This window comes from Notechis scutatus, chromosome 14 (genome assembly GCF_049901735.1).
Source record: "Notechis scutatus isolate UNSWTSFEM ecotype Mainland chromosome 14, rNotScu1.2, whole genome shotgun sequence".
NCBI lineage: Eukaryota > Metazoa > Chordata > Lepidosauria > Squamata > Elapidae > Notechis > Notechis scutatus.
Genome location: NC_142022.1, coordinates 4,816,832 through 4,843,564, shown reverse-complemented (window position 1 = coordinate 4,843,564; position 26,733 = coordinate 4,816,832). Strand labels below are relative to the sequence as shown.

The following is a 26,733-nucleotide window of genomic DNA, read 5'->3' as shown; positions in this document are numbered from 1 at the left end:
TCTTCGCCCCCGGAGGAACCGAGGGTGGCAAAGCATGTATTTCCCTTCCCAGCCTCTCGGCATCTGATTTCCGATGCTCCCAGCGCTGTGACACATGGAGAAGGGGAGGTCAGGCCAGATCGGGGCTCCCCTGGGATCTGGTCTCCAGGCCAGCTGTGGGCCAAGGAGGCGAAGGGATCAGAGGGCCGAGGGAGGACGGAAAGTATCCACACAGCTGCGCCCAGCTGTGGCCAAAGGGAGGAAGAATTGGGATCCGGGGTCCCAACAGAAGAGACCACCGGAGCTGGCCAGAAAGAACCGCAAACTTTCCAGTGCTCAGGATCCGCTGGGATCCACTGGGATCCCTTTGCCCCGGTCTGAATCCTTATAGGTCAATTATGGCAGAAAGCGTCAAAGCAGCTGGGCTAAATCTTGGAAACTGGGAAGGGCTGCCAAGGAGAAGTCAGAATGGCCGCTGAGGCTATGCGGAGATTATTATTATTATTGTTATTATTGTTGCCTGCCTTTCTTCCAGATTTTTCTTTTTAATTTATTTTCTCCTTTTTAATGCGGGCTCTTTTGTTTTAAAGGGGATGATTTTATGAAGAAAGGCTGCAGGATTTGGGTCTGGCTAGTCTAGAGAAAAGAAGGATTAGGGATGACACGACAGCAGTATTCCAGTATTTGAGGGGCTGCCACCCCAAAGAAGAGAAGGGACTCCAATTATTCTCCAAAGCACCAGAAGGCAGGACGAGAAGCAACGGATGGAAACTAATCCAGGAGAGAAGCAACCTGGAATTAAGGAGAAACTTCCTAATAGTGAGGACAATTAACCAGTGGAACTGCTTGCCACTAGAAGTTGTGGGTGCTCCATCACTGGAGGTTTTGAAGAAGAGACTGAACAGCCACTTGTCTGGAATGGTATATGTATAGGGTCCTGCCTGAGCAGGGGGCTGGACTAGAGGATCTCCAGGGCCCCTTCAAATTCAATTCAATTCAATTTAATTCAATTCTATTCCATTCCATTCCATTCCGTTCCGTTCCGTTCCATTCCATTCTATTCTATTCTATTCTATTCTATTCTATTCCTTATTCTGTTCTGTTCCTAAATCTGTTCTATTCTGTTCTGTTCTGTTCTGTTCTGTTCCCAGCCAGCAAAGATGCCATGCTGGTTGTAGTTCCTCACCAACAGAAGGGCGATCCAACTTACGACCAAAATCTTTCTTGATTCATCCGTTCTTTGGTTCCAAACAACACTTCCAGCGTAGCCTCCAAAACCAAGGCAGAAAAAAAAACAACCCACCATATTATATATGTACAAATGGAGGAATGTCCTAATGACTAAAACTGCCTCATTACAACCCTGGGAGAATAAACAATGTGGATCTCTACCCCAAACAAACCCAAGCTGATCATCATGCGAATTTCTTCTGAGGATGATGTTTTATTCTTAAATTACCACCACCGGGAAGCTTTGAGGCTGGGTGGCCAGCCTCTCTGCCCATCGGGGACAGCATAATGAGTTTATTTTGCTAAATGCAAAAGAATGCAGACATTTCCCCTAATTCGAACAAACCCAAAAATGTAGTTAAATGCTCAAATCTGCTTTCTCCTCTCTGGTTAGACGTAAGGAAACGATGGAACAGGAGGATTTGGGCAAACTTGACTTACAACATTTAATGACTATTCAAAGTTACAACAGCACTGAGAAACATGACTGAGGACTAAAATAGAATAGAATAAGAGTTGGAAGGGACCTTGGAGGTCTTCTAGTCCAACCCCCTGCCTAGGCAGGAAACCCTGCACCACTTCAGACAAAGGGTTATCTAATCTCTTCTTTAAAACCTCCAGTGATGGAGCACCCACAACTTCTGGTGGCAAGCAGTTCCACTGGTTAATTGTTCTAACTGTCAGGAAGTTTCTGCTTAGTTCTAAGTTGCTTCTCTCCTTGATTAGATTCCACCCGTTGCTTTTTATCCTGCCTTCTGGTGCTTTGGAGAATGGCTTGACTCCCTCTTCTTTGGGGCAGCCCCTGAGATATTGGAAGACTGCTATCATCTCTCCCCTAGTCCTTCTTTTCATTAAACTAAACATATATCCAATTCCTGCAACCATTCTTCGTATGTTTTAGCCTCCGGTCCCATAATCATCTTGGTTGCTCTTCTCTGCACTTTTTCCAGAGTCTCAACCAGAGGTGGTAATTCAGCAGATTCTGACCAGTTCTGGAGAACCAGTAGCGGAAATTTTGAATAGTTGGGAGAACCGGCCAATCCCGCCTCCAATTGGCCCCGCCCCATCTATTCTCCGCCTCCCGAGTCCCAGCTGATTGGCTGGGTTCTTTTTTGGTTGCCCTGCACAGGAGAACGGAGCTGGAAAGCAGGTTAGTGGAGTGGGGAGGGCATGGGAATTTGCAGTATCCTTCCCCTGCCACACCCACCAAACCATGCCACACCAATCACGCCACGCCCACAGAACCGGTAGTACAAAAATTTGAAACCCACCACTGACATCATGGCGACCAAAACTGGAAGCACTATTCCAAGTGTGGCTTTATTTCCAAGGCCTTATAAAGTGGTATTAACACTTCATGTGATCTTCATTCTGTCCCTCTGTTTTCACACTTATGACCGTTGCCCCATGGTCACGTGATCCAAATTCGGACGCTTGGCAAGGGACTCATGTTTGTGACGGTCTCAGGGTCGCACGAATCCTCTCTTGCGACCTTCCGACATGGGAATATCACGATCGCTGAACAACCGTGTGACTAACTTCACAACTGCAGGGATTCCCTTCACGATGGCGGCAAAAGAAAAAAGAAAAAAAGAACCGAATAACAGAGCTGGAAGGGACCTTGAAGGTCATCCAGTCCAACCCCCTGCACAAGCAGGAAACCCTGCACTATTTCAGACCAATGGCTGTCCAATCTCTTCTTAAAAACCTCCAGTGTTGGAGCACCCACAGGTTCTGGTGGCAGTCTGTTCCACTGGTTAATTTGACCCCCTCTTCTTTGGGGCAGCCCCTCAAATATTGGAAGACGGCCATCATGTCACCCCTGGTTCTTCCCTTCATTAGACTAGCTATAGTTCCTGCAAGTGTTCTTCATACGGCTTCGTAAGGTTTAGTCTCCAGAATCGACACAATTCTGCACTATTGAGCTGACCAGCTTTGCCCAGTTCAACTTCTCACCGGCTCATATGTTGCGTTCCCTATCCTTCTTTTTGGACTTCCGTTTTGCGTGACCACATTCTCCGGCACATCTGGAAAAGGCCAAACTGGAGAGATGCGGCAAAAGATGGATGAGAAAAACAGCTCAGGATTCTGCCTGTGGAAATAATAACGAGGGGGTCTCTGTCTATGTGGTTGAACCCCAGAAGGGTTTCGGGGCAGACTGTTAGGAAAATCACTGGGTGTGGGTGACTGACGGTGGGTGGGTGGATAAATTAATCATTTATCCAGAGCAGGATTCCTGATTCCAAAAGTCCATGGAATATAGCTAGGATTGAAGAGAGCTTTCTGCCCTTTCAACCAGCAAAATTTAATTGAATAACAGAATAACAGAGATGGAAGGGACCTTGGAGGTCATCTAGTCCAGCCTCCTGCTTGAACATGAGACCCTATGTTATTCCAGACAAATGGCTATTTAGCCTCTTCTTCAAAACCTCCATTGATGGAGCGCCCACAATTTCTGGTAGCAAGCAGTTGCACTGGTTAATTGTCCTCACTGTTAGTAAACTTCTCCTGAGTTCTAGGTTGCTTCTCTCCTTGATTAGTTTCCATCCGTTGCTTCTTGTCCTGCCTTTCTGGTGCTTTGGAGAATAGCTTGACTCCCTCTTCTTTGGGGGAACCCTTCAAATATTGGAAGTCTGCTATCATGTCTCCCTATTCTTTCACTAGACTAGACGTACCCAACTGTCATGCCCTTGTTGGAGTCTGATTCTGAGGGGAGTGGGAGTGTGGCTCCAGTGGCTGTGGAAGAAACGGGGGAAGGGCACAGTCTGGCTGGGCATTCAGAGGAAAACCCAGGCCCACCCTCTCTTCATCCTGGGGCACGCAGGGAGAAATGGAGAAGGGAGCAATGTGGCTTACGGGAGAGAAAAGGGCCCTGATCCCCTTCATTAGTTGCAGCTGGGAGAACAGGATATAAGTGGGGCGTTTGCACACAGCTCCTTGCTGGAAGCAAAGAGTGCATTTTCTTGGTCGAGGCTTATCTGGGTTTTGGCATCCTCCCAACTGTGGGTGCTGCGTTATGCTTTGAAAGTCTGCAATTTATCATCCTGGCCTGCCGTGTTAATTACTTCAGTGTGGTTTGTGTTAGTTTTTTTTATTTCTAATTATCTTTACTTTGGGTTCAGACTGCATTTCTTTCCTTCATAGACTGTTTTTTGGAAGAGTTTGATCTCCAGCTGAGGATAATTGGACATTGGGGCCAAGTTGGAGGCATTAAAGGGAATTTATTCTACTTTCGTGACTTTGTTATTTTTGTGTCACGTCCCGGGCCATCACACCAATTCCTGCAACCGTTCTTCCTATGTTTTAGCTTCCAGCCCCCTAATAATCTTTGTTGCTCTTCTTTGCACTCTTTCCAGAGTTTTTTTAATATATCTTTTTATAATATAACATAATGACCAAAGCTGGATGCAATATTTCACGTGTGGTCTTACTAAAGCTTTCTAAAGTGGTACTAACACTTCACAATCTTGATTCTATCCCTCTGTTAATGCAGCCTAGGATTGTGTTGGCTTTTTTGGCTGCCACCAGCTGGCTCATATTGAAGTGGCTGTCCAATTAGGATTCCAAGATCCTTCTCACAATTCCTTCTCCTGAGCCAGGTTTCACCTAATCTGCACCTGTACATTTGGTTTTTCTTCCTAAGTGTAAAACCATCCTTTTCTCTAACATTGAATTAGATAAGGTTCTGTTACATCAGATTTCACGGTGTTAGAATTTAGAGGCTGCTGAAAATTGCGTGGCATATAAATTTAATAACTTGAAATGAAATGAAATCAACCCCACCAGTCAGAGACAAAATACTTCTGCTCTGTGTACGTGTCCCTGTGAGTCATTTGGAGCTGAGCTCATTTTACAAGGAAGCTTTTGGGCTTTTTTTTTTTTTTTTTTATAACCTTCCCAGGCTCTGGGGTTTGCAATTTCCAGAATTCCCAGCCAGCCTGCTGGGAACTGGAGTATGCATGTTGTCATCAGCTGAGCAAACCTATTGCAAACTGCAAAGCATAAACTTTTGCAGAGTCTGTCATCTGCACCTCTATAACTGTCTGGTTCGGTTCTGCAACCCAACAGGACAGACACAGACTGTGTCACAGAGAATGATTAGGACTGCCAACCTGCCTTCCATGGAGGACCTGCATCCTGCATGAGTCAAAAAGAGGCCTGTGAAAATATTTACAGACCCCTCACATCCTGGACTTAAACCTGTTTCAACTCCTATCCTCAAAATGATGCTATACAGCACTACACATCAGAACAACTAGACACAAGGGGAGTTTTTCCCCGAACGCCATCACTCTGCTAAACAAATAATTCCCTCAACACTGTCCAACTATTTACAAAGTCTGCACTACTATTACTGTTAACCTTCTCATCACTCCTTATCACCCATCCCCTCCCACTTGGGACTGTATGACTGTAACTTTGTCGCTTGTATCCTTACGATTATTATTGACTGTTTCCTAGTATGATTTGATATCTTATTGTACCCTATAACTATATTCTATTTACTATATACCCTATTACTATATAACTCTATGACAATTATTAAGTGTTGTAGCTGATGATTCTTGACTCTGGACGAATGCATCTTTTCTTTTATGTATACTGAGAGTATTTGCACCAAGACAAATTCCTTGTGTGTCCAATCACACTTGGCCAATAAAGAATTGTATAGTATAGTATAGTATAGTATAGTATAGTATAGTATAGTATAGTATAGTATAGTATAGTATAGTATAGTATAGTATAGTATAGTATAGTATAGTATTGTATTGTATTGTATTCCATTCCATTCCATTCCATTCCATTCCATTCCATTCCATTCCATTCCATTCCATTCTTTCTTATTCTATTCTATTCTAGAATGCAGGCCATGAGATTGAGAAGTCGGAAGGTGAGCAGGCTAGTTTTGAAGTTTGCAGCCAATGGGAGTTATAGTTTGGAACAGCTGGAGAACGCAGGCGCCCCTGATTCTTTGCAGTGGGTTTCCTCCAAGGGGCAAACCAGGATACCCCTCCAGAAAGTGGCAAATCACTGCTTGATGCTGGTCAGCATCACCTCCAATGGCAAGCAAATAGAGGCACGCTGCCCTCTGGTGGCAGGTCTGCAAAACTACAAAGCAACTCTGGCTGGTTGAACATTTTAGAAGATTTTTAAAAAGGAGAATTTGCAGACCTAGAGAAATTCAGAATATTTGTGGTCAGGCAGCTGACCTCCATTCCTCACCCCAGTTCCCAGCCAAGCCTGAATGATGTAACTACAGATACGGCAAGCAGGACATCAGCAAATTTCTCCCCTTTTGGAGGTCAAAAGGCTCATCAATCTTCCGCGTTGGCTTTGAATGCAGATTCTTTAAGATTTTTTTTTCATGGCTGCCCTGAGGCTGCTACTGCTAATGTGGGTGAAGCTTTTGTTCTGAATTTGATTTGGTTTTCTTTGAGATATTTTTATATCAGTTTGCGACTTGGGTAGGGGCTTCATCATAAATAGCACATTTCAGCGACGGGGCAGTTTAAAGTTTTGATATGAACAAAATAACAGAATAACAGAGTTGGAAGGGACCGCAGTGGTCTTCTAGTCCAACCCCCTGCCAAGCACTTATTAAGTGACCGTTTGCAGCTACTGTGTCACTCAAAAAGGGACATGACTGTTTTTCACACTTATAGCATTCCCGCGTGATCAAAATCCAGACGTTTGGCAACTGGTTTCATATTTATGACGGCTGCAGTGTCCCGGGGACACATGATCCTCCTTTTGCAACCAAGAAAAATCAACAAGGAAGCCAACGTGTTCTAACTTCACAACTGTGGTGATTCAACTTAACAATCGTGGTCATAAAACAGGGCAAAACTCACTCGGCCAAGGTCTCGCAGCAGAAATGCGGAGCGTAGTCGTCGGTCAAGGACGACCCATCCTTTTATTAGGATACTTCGACAGGTTAAAAAAAAAAAAAAAAAGACAATGGTGCCATTTTCGGAGCTCTACAGAATTCTTCGTCAGCTGGAGGTGGGACATTCCTTGCACTCAACGATATTCTGGAACTGATTATTTGGAAGAAAGCAACGGGAGGAAAACAGAACCAGATGGGAGGGAAGGAGCGAGAGGCAGAGCTATCAACTCCGGCTTGCCAACCACCCTGGAATGACTCAGCCTGCAACCATCTGCTCCAACGGCCAGCAGCGTCATTAGGTGGAGACCATGTCTTCCCCACAACGCCCCGCGTTCCCGAGCAAAGCTGTTGGGATTTGCAAGTCCGCAGGGAGAGTGAGAGAGCCAGGCCCATTCCCATCTGGAGGTGGCCACTATGCCATCAAATATCAGGAACATATTATCATATCTGGTGGATTTGCCCAGAGGCTAAAATGTGTTGGACTAAGATACACATGTGGTTGGAAAAAATGATTAAACAACATATAAATTTGAAGCTTGAAATATATTCCTATTAGGAATGGTACCAGAAGCTTATAGTAAAGATTTACTTAATCATACATGTCTTAACAGTGGCTAGAATTGTATTTGCCCAAAACTGGAAGAGTGATAAGATACCGATAAAGGGAAAAATTATTGAAAAAATATTTGAATGTGCAGAAATGAATAGACTGACACTAGAAATTAAAGAAAAAGAAGAATCTGAATACGATATGGTATGGGATTTGTTTTATCAATGGATAGAAAATACAAATTAAAAGGGATTGGATGTATTCATAGAGCAATAAGAGAAACTACTGTAATAGATATATTGGATTTCATTTCTATTATTTACATAGGAGCGTGATTTTTGTTATATTGTTAAGTTTGACAAGAAGAACATTATTAATAATGGCTAAATAGTTGAAATATGTACCTAATCAATGCGCGATTGAAATGGAATGGATTTGTTGTATTTAAAACATACTTAATATTTTAAATATTTAATATTTAAAAAATTAAAACAATATAAAAAAGAAAAGAAGTTTGAAGTTCAAGAAAGTTTTGGAGATAACCAGGGGGTAGAAAACTAAGATCGTGGCATCCGTCCCTCTCCATTCCTGGCCAATAGATGGGGAAGAAATGGAGGTAGTGACAGATTTTATTTTCCTGGGCTCCACTGCAGATGGGGACTGCAGGCAAGGAATTAAAAGACGCTTGCTCCTGGGGAAGGAAAGCTATGGCAAATCCAGACAGCCTCCTCAAAAGCAGAGACAAATCCCCTGCCAACGAAGGGTGCGTAGAGTCAAGGCTGTGGTTCCCCCAGTGGCAATGTATGGCTGGGAAAGTTGGACCGTAAGGAAGGCTGAGCGCCAAAGAATGGAGGCCTTTGAACTCTGGGGCTGGAGGAGACTCCAGCGAGTCCCTTGGACTGCAAGGCCATCCAACCGGTCAGTCCTAGAGGAGATCCACCCTGGCTGCTCTTTAGAAGGCCGGATCCTGGAGAGGAAACTCAAAGACTTTGGCCAACACATGAGAAGGAAGGACTCGCTGGAGAAGAGCCGAATGCTGGGAACGATGGAGGGCAACAGAAGAAGAAGAAGGGGACGACAGAGGAGGAGGTGGCTGGATGGAGTCCCTGAAGCAGTCGGCGTGAGCTTCAATGGACTCTGGGGGATGGTAGAGGACAGGAAGGCCTGGAGGAACGTTGGGTCGGACACGACTTCGCAACTAACAGCAACAAAGAAAGGTGTCTGGGTGTGTGTTTGTGTGTGTGTGAATTCCTGCCCTGATCTACTCTGGCTTCTGGGCGAGGAAGACTCCCCAGCGTTGGTCTCCGGCTGCACAGCGTTGCAATTTTGCTCGCCAACTGGACGCCATGGATTCAAATTCTTCCTCGGAGAACTCCTGAGGATGAAGGAGGGGAAAAAAATAAGAGAGGAATATTAAGAACGATCCCTGGGGAGGGAGGGAACTCTTATGAGGAAGGATATGGAGAGCCAGTTTAGTTTAGTGGTTAAGGCAACAGGCTAGAAACCAGGAGATGAGGAGTTCTAGTTCCTGCCTTAGGCATGAAAGGCAGTTGGGTGACTTTGGGCCAATCACCAGGAGACAGAGAGTTCTAGTCCCACCTTAGCCAAGGAGCTGGCTGCATAACTTTAGGCCAATCCCTGTCCCTGAGCACAACCCACATGTTGCAGGGAAAACTGGAGAAAAAGGTGTATTTGATATGTTAGCTGTCTGGAGTTATTTATAAAAATAACAAAGAATGGAAATAGATAGATAGATAGATAGATAGATAGATAGATAGATAGATAGATAGATAGATAGATAGATGGATGGATGGATGGATGGATGGATGGATGGATGGATGGATGGATGGATGGATGATGAGATAGATAGATATATACCATAGAGGGATAGATAGATAGATAGATAGATAGATAGATAGATAGATAGATAGATAGATAGATAGATAGATAGATAGATAGATAGATAGACAGACAATAGATAGATAGATAGATAGATAGATAGATAGATAGATAGATAGATAGATAGATAGATAGATATAGATAGATATAGATATAGATAGATAGGATGGATAGATAGATAGGATGGATGGATGGATGGATAGATAGATAGACAGACAGACAGACAGACAGACAGATAGATAGATAGATAGATGATACAGATGATAGGATGGATAGATAGATGGATGGATGAACGGATGGATGGATGATGAGATAGATAGATATATACCATAGAGGGATAGATAGATAGATAGATAGATAGATAGATAGATAGATGATAGATAGATAGATAGATAGATAGATAGATAGATAGAGATAGATATAGATAGATATAGATAGATAGGATGGATAGATAGGATGGATGGATAGATAGATAGATAGAGAGAGAGAGAGAGAGAGATAGGATGGATGGATAGATAGATAGATAGATATAGATAGATGAGATAGAGATATAAATAGATATAAAGATATAGAAATAGATAGATGATTGATAGATAGATAGACAGATAAGATGGTTGGGTGGATGGATGATGAGATAGATGGATATAGAGAGATATCATAGAGATAGATGATAGAGAGAGAGAGAGAGAGAAAGAGAGAGAGAGAGAATAGAAAAATAAAATCAAGAATTTGCATCTGAACGCCACTCTGGTCCAGCCCAATGGAGGAGAGGCTGCCAGCCCACCTGAACAAAGGTCTCCTTGCTTGTCTCCAGGGCTTGAAGCTCTTGGGTCAATGAAGACAACATCTGGTTGGTGGAGTCCAACGCTTGGACTTGGATGAACCCGGCCTCTTGCAATAACTACGGAAGGAGAACCAGAGGTAAAGCTATCGCACAGGGAGGCACGGATTAATTTGATAGCAAGTGACACACACCCACACCCACATAATAGTAGAAATGGATGAATAGACTTGGTGGAAAGTGACAGAAACATAGGGCTAGAAGGGACCTTGGAGGTCTTCTAGTCCAACCCCAAGGCAGGAGGTTAATTTGATGGTCAGAGATGGATCCTTTCGTACAACAGATGGGGCTCAACTTACAGCCAAAATCAAGACCGGGATGTCTGTTGCTAAACCATTTTACAGATTTACAGATTAACAGCGTTGGAAGGGACATTGTAGGTCATCTAGTCCAACCCCCCACCCAAGCAAGAGACCCTACTACACCATTTCTGACAAATGGCAGCCCAGTCTCTTCTTGAAATCCTCCAGAGATGAAGCTCCCACAACTTCTGAAGTCAACTTCTGTTCCACGGGTTGATTGTTCCCCCTGTCAGAAAGTTTCTCCTTATTTCCAGGTTAAATTTCTCCATGTTCACTTTCCATCCATTATTCCTTGTCTGGCCTCTGGGTGCTTTAAAAAATAGCTTGACCCCCTTCCTCCTCTCTGGGGCAGCCCCTCAAATATTGGAAGACTGCTATCATGTCTCCCCTGGTCCTTCTCTTTACTAGACTAGCCAAGCCCAGTTCCTGCAGCCGTTCTTCATATGTTTGAGTCTCCAGTCCCCTAAATCATCCTGGTTGCTCTTCTGTGTACTTTTCTTAGAGTCTCAACATCTTTTTTTAATAGTGTGGTGACCAAAACTGGATGCAGTACTCTAGGTGTGGCCTTACTAAGGCTTTATAGAGTGGTATTAGTACCTCCCTTGATCTTGATTGTATCCCTCTGTTGATGCAATTTAGGATTGCATTGGCTTTTTTGACTGCCACTGCACACTGTTGGCTCATATTTAGCAGTTTGTCCACTAAGACTCCAAGATCCCTCTCACAGTTCCTGCTATTGAGCCTGGTTTCACCCAGTCTATATGTGTCCTTTTGGTTTTTCTTGCCTAAGTGCAGGACTTTACTTTTCTCTACACTGAATTGAATTTTCACCCAGTTGTTGAGTGAGGTGCACCTGATTTAACAATCTTTTTCTCCCATGGTTGTAAAGCGAAACACTGCCTTTGTTAAGTGAATCACGCAGTCATTAAGCAAACCCAACCTCTCCCATTGGCTTTGCTTGTCAGAGAGTTACACGTGGCAATCGCAGGATGTTGGAACCATACCGGATGGTTGTAAGTGTGAGGACTGATCAGGTCGCCTTTTTCCAGCAAGGTCACAACTTTGGGACGGTCATTAAATCAACGGTCATAAGTTGAGGACTACCTGTAATGATGGAGCTTATCCAGAAATTTCTCCCACCTCACATAATGTTACCTGGCCGTACTCTTCTGGGGTGAGCAGGTTGTATTTCCTCTGCTTGACATATTGGGTGAAAACGGTGGACCACGGGCGTGGCCCACAGCAATAATCAGAGATGAGAAGCTGCCCACCAGGTTTCAGCCACAACTAGGAAGAAGTCAGAGGTGGCAGTGTAAGATTGACAGTAAGCCCCAAGACGGTATTTCTCAAGGTTGGCAGCTTTAAGGTGGGTGGACTTCAACTCCCAGAATCCCCCAGTCAGTATGCTTTGAGGTGGGTGGACTTCAACTCCCAGAATTCCCCAGTCAGTACGCTTTGAGGTGGGTGGACTTCAACTCCCAGAATTCCCCAGTCAGTACGCTTTAAGGTGGGTGGACTTCAACTCCCAGAATCCCCCAGTCAGTATGCTTTAAGGTGGGTCGACTTCAACTCCCAGAATTCCCTAATCAGTATGTTTTAAGGTGGATGGACTTCAACTCCCAGAATTCCCCAGTCAGTATGCTTTGAGGTGGGTGGACTTCGACTCCCAGAATTCCCCAGTCAGTACGCTTTGAGGTGGGTGGACTTCAACTCCCAGAATTCCCCAGTCAGTACGCTTTAAGATGGGTGGACTTCAACTCCCAGAATTCCCCAGTCAGTACGCTTTAAGATGGGTCGACTTCAACTCCCAGAATTCCCTAATCAGTATGTTTTAAGGTGGATGGACTTCGACTCCCAGAATTCCCCAGCCAGCATGCTGAGGAGTTGAAGTCCACCTCTCTTAAACCATGCTAGCTGGGGAATTCTGGGAGTTGAAGTCCACTCTTGTTAAAGCATGCTAGCTGAGGAATTCTGGGAGTGGAAGTCCACCCATCCTAACCCATGCTAGCTGGGGAATTCTGGGAGTTGAAGTCCATACATTTTCAAGCCTGCTGGCTGGGGAATTCTGGGAGGGGGAGTCCACCCGTCTTAAACCTGCCACGGTTGAGTAACCTTGACTAAGGGTTTCTGAGTTTCTTGTTTCTACACAAGGAAGTTTAGCTTCATCTATTTATCTGCAGAGACAAGAACGAAACTCACCAGGAACCTCCGAAAGAGACTAATTTTGTCTTCGATGTGCAGGATAGTATCTCGGCTGTAAACAATGTCAAAGGAGGCTTCTGGAAATATTCTTCGGGTCACATCACTGATTTCAAATTGGACCTGGAATTAAAAATGATCAGAGAAAGGGAGAGAGAAAAATAAAAACGGGAGCCGAAGATAAAACATTAAGTGCAAGAACCTTAACAATAACCTCACCAATATTATCCTACTTCAATTCCATATCTTTTCTTTTCTGATTCTTACCAGGGAACTGGGTTCCTTCTGCGCCCTTTCCAAAGCCATCTCCACCATATTGGACGAAAGATCAAGGCCTAAGACCTCCACCCCAAATTCCTGCAAAGGAAATCTAGATATATATAAAAGCAAAATACCACTCACGCATCATCACAAAATCTCTAGAACCGTAAAGCCTACAAACTTGAAATTTGGCCCATAGGTTCCTCTTGGCTTCTAGAGGCTCACTAAGAAAGGATTTTTCCAAATGACCATTAGAGCATTTAGAGTATTTCCTATATTATTATTATTATTAACACGCTCTGATGCTAAGGAGTTCTACTCCCCCTCCCCACCTGAAAAGAAATCTCTTCCAAATGCAAAACATAAGCAGAGGAGAGGAGTTTCAGTTTCACAGCACCAAGCAGCTTTAGTACAGAACAGTTGAGCTAAGCCACGCCCAGGCTCCTTGCTGTCTTCTTCTTGCTCACACAGCAAATACTCTTTCAGTTTCCAAACAGCCCTCAACTCTCTCACACACTGACAGGACGCTGGCCAGAGGAACACCGATGGATGCTGGTAGGCAGAGGCACAGTTTTTATTTCCTTATTTTCCTCCCCCAAAACTAACCCCGACCACGGTAGTTTTGTACCGAAGCACCGGTTACAAGCTAGTATAGATATAATTGACCGGTTTGGAGATTTGAAGTTTAAAGACCCAACACGTAGTATGGAAGTCCACCTCAACTTAACCTCAGAGTTGAACTTCAAATTTCCCTAGTGAAACAGTACTGACTTCTGAGGTCATTATAATCAGAATAATAGTAATAATAATACAGAGAAACCCAGGGTACCTTGGCCAGGTAAAAATCGCTACCCCCAAGTCCACAGCCGACGTCCAACACACGTTGACCTGGTTTCAAATCCAGTAGGCTGACCAGCTCCTAGGAGAAAATGTGGGATACTAGTTGGACTTCAGAACAGCACAGGACAGGACTGGAGAGGATTGTCTAGTAGTTTAATTAAAAATAAGGACTAGAGGTGACATGAGAGCAGTTTTCCAATATCTCAGGGGCTGCCCCAAAGAAGAGGTCAGTTTATTTTCCAAAGCACCAGAAGGGACGACAAGAAGCAACGGATGGAAACTATTCAAGGAGAGAAGCAACTTAGAATTAAGGAGAAATTTCCTGACAATGAGGATAATTAACTAGTGGAACTGCTTGCCACCAGAAGTCGTGGGTGTTCCAGAACTTTCCAGAAGAGACTGGTATAGGGTATCTTGCTTGAGCAGAGAGTTGGACTAAAAGACCTCCAAGGTGGGATTCAAATTATTTTACTACCGGTTCTGTGGGCATGGTTTGGTGGGCATGGCTTGGTGGAGTCAGTGTATGAAGGAAGGAAGGAAGGAAGGAAGGAAGGAAGGAAGGAAGGAAGGAAGGAAGGAAGGAAGGAAGGAAAATAGCAATAGCACTTAGATTTATATACCGCTTCACAGTGCTTTAGAGCCCTCTCTAAGCAGTTTACAGAGTCAGTGTAGGTAGGTAGGTAGGTAGGTAGGTAGGAAGGAAGGAAGGAAGGAAGGAAGGAAGGAAGGAAGGGCAGTAGCAATAGTAATAGCACTTAGACTTATATCTTGCTTTATAGTGCTTTCCAGCCCTCTCTAAGCAGTTTACAGTGTAGGTAGGTAGGTAGGTAGGTAGGTAGGAAGGAAGGAAGGAAGGAAGGAAGGAGGGAAGGAAGGAAGGAAGGAAGGAAGGAAGGAAGGAAGGAAGGAAGGAAGGAAGGAAGGAGGGAAGGAAGGAAGGAATAGCCCTTAGACTTATATACCGCTCATAGTGCCTTTCCAGCCCTCTCTAAGCAGTTTACAGAGTCAGCCTCTTGCATCCAACAATCTGGGTCCTCATTTTACCCACCTTGGAAGGAGGGAAGGTTGAGTCAACCTTGAGTACCCACAACTTGTGAAGTCTAATCATTCCTCTATCCACGCTAGGGATAGTAGTAAATCCACCTTTAGAGAGGTGATCATTGCACAGTTGACTTAACTAGGTTAGTTAAAACCCTGGTTGTGTTTTGCGGAAGGTCAGTTTTGCATACAGTTAATCATGGATGGTGTTTTGATAGCTTAGAATATTATACAAACAACCATTCATTTTAGATCAATGTTTCTCAACCTTGGCGATTTTAAGATGGGTGGACTTCAACTCCCAAAATTCCCCAGCCAGCATGCTGGAGTTGAAGTCCACCCATCTTAAAGCAGTTACCAAGGTTGAAAAACACTGACGTACATTATGCCGTGCATTGCACAAACTCAGAAAATGCGTTCATCGGGTAGCCAATGTAAGACAGGAAGAAGGACACTTCACATTACCTTGGTGCTTTTCAAGCCCCCTGTGCTGACAAATGTGGGCCCAAAGACCCATTCGTAGCGCTGGATACTCCGAGTGGCATATTGCTCGTTGTCCAGAAATTTCTGGAAGGTGTCATATCCAAGTGTGCCTTTGAGCTCCCGGGGGCCTTTTTGGAGAAGCCAGCAAATCTGATTCTGGTTTTGCTTTCTCTGGAGGGTAAACAAACAGACCATGGAAACAACTTGAAGTTAGGACTGAGAATTCGAGGGTCACATTTGGTTTGTGCTCAAGTTTCTAGTCCCCCGTGTCTTGGCATACCGAGACCACCTTGGCAAAAACATGGTGGTCATTAAAAAAAAAAAGATAAGGCAGGTTGTTTTGCAATTTGTAAGCAGCAAACAAACCCAGAATCACTAGGAATTGGGTGGCCTATAAATTGAATAGATGATAGGTAGATGGGTGTAGATGGGAACAGACAGACAGACAGATAGATGGTAGATGGTAGATGCAGATAGGTATAAATAGACAGAAATAGATGATATATGGGTAGATAGGTAGATAGATAGAGATGAAAGATAGATGATATATAGATAGACATAGATAATAGATAAATAAATAGATGATAGATAGATGATGGATATACATAGACAGACATAGATAATAGATAAATGATGGATAGATGATAGATTATAAGATAGATAGATGATAGATAGATACATAGATGATAGATAGATAGATAGATAGATAGATAGATAGATAGATAGATAGATGGATGGATGGATGGATGGATGGATGGATGGATGGATGGATGGATGGATAGATAGATAAATGGATAGATAGATAGATAGATAGATAGATAGATAGATAGATAGATAGATAGATAGATAGATAGATGGATAGATAGATGGATAGATAGATGGATAGATAGATAGATAGATAGATAGATAGATAGATAGATAGATAGATAGATAGATAGATAGATAGATAGATGGATGGATGGATGGATGGATGGATGGATGGATGGATGGATGGATGGATGGATGGATGGATAGATAAATAGATAGATAGATAGATAGATAGATAGATAGATAGATAGATAGATAGATAGATAGATAGATAGATGGATGGGCGGGTGGGTGGCTGGATGGATGGATGGATAGATAGATAGATAGATAGATAGGTGGATAGATAGATAGATAATAGATAGATGGATGGATGGATAGATAGATAGATAGATAATGGATGGATAGAAATAGATGAGAGATTCATAGATTGTTAGATTGTGTGTGTGTGTGTGTGTGTGTGTGAGAGAGAGAGAGAGAGAGAAAATACTACATTACAGAGTTGGAAGGGACCTTGGAGGTCTTCTAGCCTAACCCCCTGCTCAACCATACACCATTCCAGACCAATGGCTCTTCTTAAAAGCCTCCAGTGACGGAGCACCCACAATTTCTGGTGGCAAGCTGTTCCACTGTTTAATTGTTCTCACTGTTAGGAAATTAGACTGGATCTCACTCCATTAAGCTTCTACCAGTTCCTTCTTCTCTTTCCCTCAGGTGCTTTGGAGAATAAATAGATTGTCACCCACTTTGGGAGAACACTCTTAATGTGTGTGTGTGTGAGAGAGAGAGAGAGAGAGAGAGAGGGAGGGAGAGAGAGAGAGAGAGAGAACTAGGGGGAAGACTGTCTGCTTATGCTCAGAGGCCCCCTTTCCATCTCAGAGTATCGAAAGCAGAAAGGGAAGGGCTGTTACCTTGATGTAGGCCTGCACTGAACGAGATAAAACAATCTCAAATCCATAAGACATGTTTCCGATCGTCACTTGGGCTGAGGTGAGGAGTTGATTGTATTCTGCAGGCTTTCGGTAAAAGGAAGGGTTAAAACTTCTATGGCTGTTTCCTAAAATAAATTGGGAGGAGTGAAAGTCAGCAGATGGTGAGAAAAAACAAACTAGGCATCCAATCTCATGATGAAATCAAAGTGCCACCTTGTAAAAATTCTTTGAAAACAAATAATAAATCAGTATTCTCAGCTTTGCTTGCGTTGCAAGTTTTATTCTCAGGCTTTAATCTCCTATCCAACAGTTGAGCCGCGTGGAAAAAAAACCTGGAATTTTTAAATTGTTCCCCTTGGGAACAGACTTTGCTCTAAAACCATGAGGGCTAGAAACTTTTGAGACAGATCAAAATGCTAGGGAAAAGGAGCACAAACATTGCATTAAAAAAAACCAAAACTATTCCGGGTTAATTCCTTGCAACTTTTGTTGGGGGGAAAAAATGGCTCAAAATTTTGGAGACCTTCAAAGCATTGAGCTGAGGAGAGCAATATTTCTGAGTTTTTCTAAGATTACTTCCTGGATCGAATGGATTTTCAGAATGGGTTATTTAGGATTCAACACGCTGGGGAAATCCAGCTATTATCTTTGCAAAAAGGGAAAAACCAGGCATTAAAGCCATACATTGGTTTATGTGTCTATCCTAAGCAATGTTAAATAAACACAGCAATTAGTTGTGTGAATGCAGCCAAAACTATGCTTGTTATACAGTATTTTGCAAATATGAAGGTTATGGAGGTACATTGCAAACTTCTGCCCTCTGGTGGCTCAGGTTGGCTATTGCAGGTATTCCCCCCAACACCTGAGCATTCTATGGAAAGGATGGTAAATACGCTGCCCTCTGGTGGTGGAAATTGGCCATTACAGTTCTTGGAAAGGGCTTAATTCTAAAAGAGGAGAAAAGGCAGAAAGAACAGTCTGCCCTCTGCTGGCTCCTTTTGGTCATTGCACCAGAAGTGATGGTGCTGTTTAAAAGACTGCTAAATGCTGCCCTCTGGCGTTTGAGTCTTGGCATTGCACCTGTGGGAAAATGCATTGAGGTTTTCACTGTGGCTCCTTCATTCGGTTTTTATTTCTTTAAAAAAAAAAAAAGAAAAAAAACAGCCCCCAAAAAGGCAAAAACACCAGGAAAAATAATCCTTAACTACCGTAGCAAAGGCAGAAAAGTTGGCCCCTGCATTTAGCTCGAGTGGCTGCGTTGTGCCATTGCAGGTCTATAAATAATTCCAAAGGGCACAATAGATTCACCAGGTCACCTAATAACTGGGATTCACACATTTTACCAACCTTGGCCAGGTTGTAATCCCTTACATCTTTGTAAGCTTTGAATCATGGTTAATATTGGCTTTTCTGCTGCTGGAGTTTTGGAGATGGAAGCCAATGCCAAAACCAGTTTTGCAAGCACATCAGTGAACGACTGGACTGATTTTTATATTATTCCTGTTACCATCATCATCCTAATCTCAGTAAACTAACTCGGGTTTGTTCATGGTTTCACATTTTGGCTGGTTCAGAAACCAAATTAAGTACATTCTAGGTGTGTTTAATACAGCCAATGTATCTGTAACCATGTTTCCCAATCTGGGGCACAACCAGATGTGTCAACTTCAACTCCCAGAATTCCACAGGCAGTAGGACCACCGCTGAGAATTCTGGGAGTTGAAGTCCATATGCTCAAAATTGGAGGAGAATTAATCCGGATGCAACCCTGACATTCCAGTGCCTCAGTTTCCAAATTGGATTCGGATCTGGTTTCTCAGGTGGGCTCACCTGACTGGTAAAAACACGATTCCCGGAAGAAAATATGGCCATGCGGTTTTAACCACAGAAGCATCTTCTGGATTAAGGCCTTCAGCTCAGCATCTGACAGGTACATGAACAGCCAGTTGGAGAAGATGAGGTCAAAGCTAAAATTGGGAGGACAAATAAATGATTGGAAGAAGGGAGATTCCTGCTAGAATTTCAAATCGGCACTTCATATTCCGTAGATTTGAAATCAGAAAGCATCAGTTTTCTGGGATATGGAGTTTGGTCTAATGGTTAAGGCGCCAGGCTAAAACCAGGACACGGTGACTTCTAGTCCCGCCTTAGACATGAAAGCCAGCTGGGTGACTTTGGGCCAATCACCAGGAGACAGTGAGTTCTAGTCCCACTTTAGGCATGAAAACCAGTGACTTTGGGCCAATCATGAGTACATGGTGAATTCTAATCCTGCCTTAGGCATGAAAGCTGGGTGGGTGACACACATATATTTTATGCCAGAGATTCCACGTAGTGATAAAAATAAGAAAAAAATGTTGAAAGCAATATGTCCTGGTAGTCCCAAAGGTCCTTTTTCAAGAGACACAAAGTCCAATGGCCTCTTGAAAAAGCACCTTTGCGATAGCTAGCTAGTGTTAGATTTGGCCAAGTTAGATTTGGTGCAAGGTGTTTTCACCTCTGGCTTGGGAACTCCAAGGTGGTAACATCAGCCTGTAAAAACGTTATGTTGGTCCGATGGCCGTTTCCTTCCCGATTCCGTTTCAAGAAGCTATCCATAAAATCAACCGCAGTCACATGATGGGCTAATCCAGCCAGCGATCCAGTAAATCGGCTGAAAAAGATTAGTAATCAGTAAGCCTGTATTAATTTAACCTGAAGTAATGTTAGGTTTGCTTTTTTTTTAAAAAAAAAAATCTGCTAAGAGATTTTACAGATTTACAGATTAATAGAGTTGGAAGGGACCTTGTAGGTCATCTAGTCCAACCCCCTGCCCAAGCAGGAGACCCTGCACTGTTTCTGACAAATGGCAGTCCAGTGTCTTCTTGAAAGCTTCCAGGGATGAAGCTCCCACAATTCCTGAAGGCAGCTTCTGTTCCACTAGTTGATTGATTTAGATTGATATCACTTACCTTCTTACATTTCTTCATTTTAAGGAGTTTAACCTTCTATGCATTTTCTGTTTAATTCACACTTTACAAATTGTTTATAGGCTAAATTTATAGCTTACACTCATGCAGTTCTTAATTTATAAATATAAGTTCCTGGGTATTCTATAGTAAGCACAATTCATGCAGCCATATGTGTAGCCATCAATTTATAGATTGTATTTTCAGTGGTGTTTTTATATATATATTTTAAAAAAACAGCGTGGTTACAATTTTCTAATCCATTTTGTAAATGTTTCGCAAGGCAATCAGTTTGATCATGTTGTATACTTTGAGCTGATCAAAGGCCAAAAGAAATGGATTGCTCACACTCTCTCTCTATTGCACAGGGCAGGCCAACCTGTCAAAATTGCAGACAGGCAGAAAATAATTGCAGACATGATCAACATTACAAAAGAGCTGGATTTGAGCCAAATGGTTAAATGTCTACAGTAGCCTGTGAGCATGTACAGATTGCCTTCCTCCCTGCATGAGATCTGGAACTTGGAGTCGATCACTTATTGGATGGATAGGAGGCAGGAATATTATGCACGTTTTCTTCCCGGAGTTATCCAGGTAGTTCTTGACATACGACCACAATTCAGCCCAGCATTCTTGTTGTTAAGTGAAACATTTGTTAAGTGAATCACTGCAGGTATTTAAGTTAGTCACATGGCTGTTAAGTGAATCTGGCCTCCCATTGACTCTTGCTTGTTAGAAGGTCGCCAATGGGGTTCACATGACCGTCATAAATATGAACCAGTTGCCAAGCCTCTGAATTTTGGTCATGTGACCATGGGGATGCTGGTTGTAACTGTGAAAAAGAGTCCTAAGTCCCTTAGGATGGAGCCTGCCTGGGCAACTGAATGGAGCTGAGTGTTTACTGGCTGGATGCTTTTCCTGTTGCCAGAGCGGAGTTTTTTTTGTTTTGCAGCAGTTATATTCACATTGTGCTGAGAGAGAGAAATATCTGCCTCTATCTGGGATTGAACTCACAGCCTCCTGATTGTGAGGTGAGAGCACCACCTCTAGACCAGTGGTTGCCAACCAGTGGGCTGGGGACCACTGGTGGTCCGTGAGAAAATTTTGGTGGTCCGCAGAGAAATGTCACCCCCAAAGTAATTAATCCAGGCTGCGCAGGAGCACAAGGTTTCGCTGCCCACATGGCCCATGGGAACACAAGGCTTGCATCGCGAACAACACGAGGTAGTGAGGGGGGGGGAAGGATGGAGTGGGGAAACTTGCCCCGTGCGCCTGGCCTGGCCACCGGGCTGCTTCTTTCCACTTCTTTCTTCTTCTGCTTTTGGCTGCATGCAAGGAAAACAGCCAAAGTCTTTCTTTCTCTCCCCCAAACTCCACCAGAAATGAGTCTCTGGGACCCTGCAAGGCCTCCCTGCTCCAAAAGGCTGCGCCGGCAAAGACTCATTTCTGGCAGAGTTTGAGGGAGAGAAAGAAAGACTTCTGCTGCTTCTGCTGCTTTCCTTGCATGAAGCCAAAAGTCTCTCTATCTCTCTCTCTCTTCCCCTGAGAACGGAGCTGGAGATGGTATCCTGCAATCCCAAATAAAGAACAATTGATCAAATCAATAGGAAAATGGGGTGAGGAATTTTCCTGCAGAATTTTTGGGGATTTTCCTAGGGACTCTGGTCCGCGGGATTTAAAATTATGAGTTTGGTGGTCCCTGAGGTCCAAAAGGTTGGCGACCCCTGCTCTAGATCACTGCACTACTCACCCTATCCCGGCTCCCAATTCTAACACTTCCTGTCCCTCTAGGAAAGGCAGAAGACTGAGTATCTCAGGTGTATCTTCTTGAGTGAGCTCCTGGGCTCTGGAGTCCAGCATCATTTCCTCCAGCGAGGAATTCTGTGAATGTTCCTCCCAAAATTGATGCATCAGATGCCGTGAGGAGGCTTCAGGTGCTGTTGGAAAATAAAATAAAATAATGAAAAATATTGAAACATAACTAAAATGTTATTTGTTCCGCCTTCTCCAGGTTATCATTTGCAAGCGGTCCTTTTGCAAAATTACAGGGAGTCCTCAATTTGCAACAGTTCATTTACTGACCATTCAAAGATACTGTGATGACCTGGGGATAAATCATTCAAAGATACTGTGATGAGCTGACACAAAGGCAACACAGTCAGATAAGCAATAAGAGTCCCTTTATTAGCTCCAACTTTGCCCCCAATGTCCTGGTTACCTTTGGGCTGGGAAAAACTCTATCAGGAACAGCCTTTGACTATAGAAAACTCAGTCCAAAACACACAAACTGTAACTTAAAATCCAAACAAACCAAACTGAAGTAATTAGTTTGGCAGGGCAGGAGCAGGAATTTCAGACGTGAAAGCACGGCAAAACTCACACAGTTGGGAAGACGCCAGAAACACCGATAAGCCACCACGATACAAGATAGTCATGTTTGCTCCCAACAGCCTGCCGGATGCAGCTTGCCTTTTTTATAAACTGTGTTCCCAGCTGCAGCTAATGAAGGGAGTCAGGGCCCTTTCCTCCCCCGTAAGCCATGCAATCCACGTTGCTCCCTTCTCCGTTCCTCCCTGCGTGCCCTGGGTGGAAGAGGAGGTGGGCCTGGTTCTTCTTCTGAACTCCCTCTCCCTTGTTCTACCTATGTCCTGCTCTGCCCAGCTGGACTTTGCCCTTCCCCAATTTCCTCCACAGCCAACTGAGCCACACTCCCACTCCCTGTCAGCTGTTCGTCTTCCTCCTGGGATTCAGACTCCGACGGGGGCATGACAAATACAACAGCACTGAAAAAAAGTCACTTATGACCATTGCAATGACTTAAAAGTGACTTATGACCTGATCCAAATTTGGACGCTGGGCAATTGACTTTTATTTATGACGTGTTACTAATGCAATAATAACTGCTGGATTCACTGAACAACTGTGGCAGGAAAGGTCATAAAATGGGAGGGAAACCTTTCTTAACAACTGCCTTGTTTAGCAACATAAATTTTGGGCTCCATTGTTGTCGTTAATTGAAAACGACCTATATCTATAGTATAAAAATCCAAATGAACCCATAACAGAATAATATTAAAACTGCTGTTGAATGGCATAATAATGCCATGAGCTCAAAACTTTATGAGTAACTAAAAAAAATGCCAACCGTAAATAAATAGATGGCAGGGTTGATCGTTCAAAAGTCTTCTTAAATCATTCAATATAGAATCATTTCCTAAAATGGAGGATGCTGGCAGTTGATTGGACTTCAGAGGATTTTAGAGGCCACCTAAAATTGTATCGTTTTTAGCAGCTCTGTCCCCAAACTGCTGGCTCATATTTGAGTTTCAGTCAACTGCAACTAAGGAGAAATTTCCTAAGAGTAAGCACAATTAACCAGTGGAACAGCTTGCCACTAGAAGTTGTAGGTGCTCCATCACTGGAGGTTTTAAGAAGTGATTGGACAGCCATTTGTCTGGAATGGTATCGGGTCTTCTGCTTAAGCAGGGGGCTGGACTAGAGGACCTCCGAGGTCCCTTCCAACTATTATATTATTCTCTTTTCTTCTCTTCTTTTTATATACATTTTATTCTATGCTACTCTATATTCTATTCTACTCTACTCTATTCCATTCTATTTTTACTCTATTCTATTCTATTTTATTCTAATTCTATTCTATTCTATTCTATTCTTCTATTCTGAATCCTATTCTATTTTTATTCTATTCTCTTCCCTTCTATTATTTTTACTGTATATACACTCTACTCCATTCTATTCTATTTTTATTCTAATTCTAGTCTATTCTATTCTTCTATTCTGAATCCTATTCTATTCTATTTTTATTCTATTTTTATTTTAATTCTATTCTTCTATTCTATTTTTATTCTATTCTCTTCTATTATTTTATATACACTCTACTCCATTCTATTCTATTTTTATTCTAATTCTAGTCTATTCTATTCTATTCTTCTATTCTATTTTTATTCTATTCTCTTCCCTTCTATTAGTTTATATACACTCTACTCCATTCTATTCTATTTTTATTCTAATTCTATTCTATTCTATTCTATTCTATTCTATTCTATTCTTCTATTCTGAATCCTATTCTATTCTATTTTTATTCTATTCTATTTTTATGCTATTCTATTTTTATTCTATTCTATTTTTTATTTTAATTCTGAATCCTATTCTTTATTCTGAATCCTATTCTATTCTATTTTTATTCTAATTCTAGTCTATTCTATCCTTCTATTCTGAATCCTATTCTATTTTATTTTTATTGTATCATATTTTTATTCTGATTCTATTCTATTCATCCTTTCCCAGTGGCATTTCTGTTTCTTAAGGGAGAAAACTGATGGGGCATTTTGCAAAAGGGGAGAGGAGGAGGGGCAAGAAGTGTGAGGTGGAGGCGAATCCAGGACTTGGACACCGCAGGAAGAGGTGGCAGATTTTGGAGAAGCAGGTGGACCTTTGGACGCCAGCAAATGACCGAAGATCACGGCCAAAGATGGACTGTGACACACAAGAGATAAAGGATTGAGTGAAGACAGCTTCTGGCAGCAGACAAGGAAACCCCTGCAAACCTTAAGGGGCGAAGCAGCCCCCATTCTGTAAAAATGCTGGCTGGATTCCCACCACCCTGTTGATCCAGGCTCAGTTAAAATCTAGCACTGAGGACTTCAGTAATATTAATGAACAGCACTGATAACAAGAATAAGGATGATGAAAGTGGAGTCAGACTAAGTCAAAAGCTAGAAATAAGCCAGGTTCGAATAGCAATAGGATGGAGGGAGGGAGGGAGGGAGGGATGAGGGAGGGAGGGAAGGAAGGAAGGAAGGAAGGAAGGAAGGAAGGAAGGAAGGAAGGAAGGAAGGAAGGAAGGAAGGAAGGAAGGAAGGAAGGAAGGAAGGGAAGGAAGAAGAGGAGGAGAGACAGGGAGGGAGGAGAGGGGAAAGAGGGAGGGAGGGAGGGAGGGAGGGAGGGAGGGAGGGAGGAAGGAAGGAAGGAAGGAAGGAAGGAAGGAAGGAAGGAAGGAAGGAGAAGGAAAGAGAGACAGGGAAGGAGGGAGGAAGAAAGGAGAAAGAGAGACAGGGAGGGAGGGAGAAAGGAAAGAAGGAGAGAGGAAAGAGACAGGGAGAAAGGAAGGAGAAGGAAAAGAGAGACAGGGAGAGAGGGAGAAAGGAGAGAGAGAGAGAGAGAGAGAGAGAGAGAGGGAAGGAGAATTGGAGGGTAAAGAAGGAAGGGAGGAAATGGGTGCTTTGGACAATAGGTTGACCCCCGTCTTCTTTAAGAGGGGGTTAAATATTAAGAAATGCTTGGCCCCCTCTAAACATTGCCCCATAATTCCTTCACATCGTACAGGTAGTCTTTGACTTACAACCATTCATTTAGTGACCATTCAAAGTTACAACAGTACTGAAAAAAAGGACTTACGACTGCTTTTCACACTTACGACCGTGGAACCATCCCCTGAATTACAATTCAGACGCTTGGCACCTGGCTACCATTTACGACGGTCGCAGTGTCCCCGGGGGGTGAGTGTCATGCGATCCCCTTTTGCGACCTTCTGACGGAGCCGTTAAAGGAAGCCAGATTCACTTAACGACCGTGTTACTCGCTTATCGACTGGAACGGTTCGCTTAACAGCCATGGCAACGAAGGTGGTAAAATGGGGGCAAAACTCACTTGAGAAACGGCTCCCTTAGCAACCGACATACTGGGCCCCATGATGGTCGTAAGGGCGAGGACTAGCTGCATTGGTCGCTGTCTGGTTTGTGATCCCCTTCTTGGGCCCGCTACCATCCCCTAGCCGCGTTCCCACATGCCAAATGTCCCCAAATCCTTACTCACTGTTTGCCATGGCTCAGCTGGAGTCCTTCTGACAGCTTCTCCGACTTGGTAGCCCCGTTTAATCATTAATTGACATTTCACCGATATCGGCGGCTGTATCAGGTTGGCCCGCCTCCTCCTCCTCCTCTTGCCTTAGCTGGAAAATGGGCTTGCATAAATGAAGCCAGATGCCCCCCCCCTTCTAATGTCTGGCACAGTGGCCCCACCCAGTTCATTCTGACCACTAGGTAAGGTAGGGTTTCTACCTTTTTGTCCCCCCCACTTTGGGCAGGGGAGGAAAACACCTGGGAAGAAAAGCAGCCCTTTGTTTGTTTGTTTTAATGGAAAAATAAACTTTATTAAAAATTTGGAATTACAAAATGAAAAGGAAGAAGAACTCATATTTAGAATGGAAAATGAAAGGAGGGAGAGAAGGAAGGAGGGAGGGAGGGAGAGAGAGGGGAAGACAAATGTGCAGAAATCAGGGAAAGGGGAAAAAAGGAAAAGGGGAAGAGAAAGGGAAAGAAAGAGAAAGGAAAAGATAAGGTGAAGGGGAAAGGAGAGGAGAGGAAGGTAAAAGAAGAAGGGGTGGGAAAGAAGAAAAGAAAGAAAGTGAAGAGAAGGGAAGGGGGGATGGAAGGGAAGAAAGGAAAGGGAAAAGAAAGGGAAAGAAAGGGAAAGAGGAAGGGAGGGAGGAAGGGAAGGGAGGAAAGGAAGGAAGGAAAGAAA

At 43.4% G+C, this 26,733-nt stretch overlaps 1 protein-coding gene across 2 annotated transcripts; it reads right to left on the bottom strand.

Annotated features, from left to right (window-relative positions):
• Positions 1-8,785: 8,785 nt before the first annotated feature.
• LOC113425423 (uncharacterized) lies at positions 8,786-26,106 on the bottom strand. 2 transcript variants are annotated; one of them, XM_087943405.1, is made up of 12 exons: positions 26,026-26,106; positions 21,944-22,130; positions 19,743-19,898; positions 19,076-19,212; positions 17,225-17,370; positions 15,492-15,680; positions 13,978-14,067; positions 13,155-13,244; positions 12,888-13,010; positions 11,844-11,975; positions 10,330-10,446; positions 8,786-9,021 (listed from the first exon to the last, which is right to left on the bottom strand). In XM_087943405.1, exons 1-12 carry the CDS (start codon positions 26,033-26,035, stop codon positions 8,908-8,910), a joined length of 1,491 nt encoding a protein of 496 aa, XP_087799531.1. In that variant the 5' UTR covers positions 26,036-26,106; the 3' UTR covers positions 8,786-8,907. The 2 variants fall into 2 exon arrangements, with proteins under 2 accessions (XP_087799531.1, XP_087799532.1); XM_087943406.1 differs by lacking the exon at positions 26,026-26,106 and adding an exon at positions 25,861-25,929.
• Positions 26,107-26,733: the final 627 nt, after the last annotated feature.

Bases quoted from the DNA above. Each gene is read 5' to 3' on its own strand.
- LOC113425423 (XM_087943405.1), bottom strand. The intron at 15,681-17,224 runs GTAACAGCCCTT...TTTACCCTCCAG, and splicing joins CAGTGCAGGCCTACATCAAG to AGAAAGCAAAACCAGAATCA. The intron at 10,447-11,843 runs GTAACATTATGT...CTCCTTCCGTAG, and splicing joins CCCCAGAAGAGTACGGCCAG to TTATTGCAAGAGGCCGGGTT.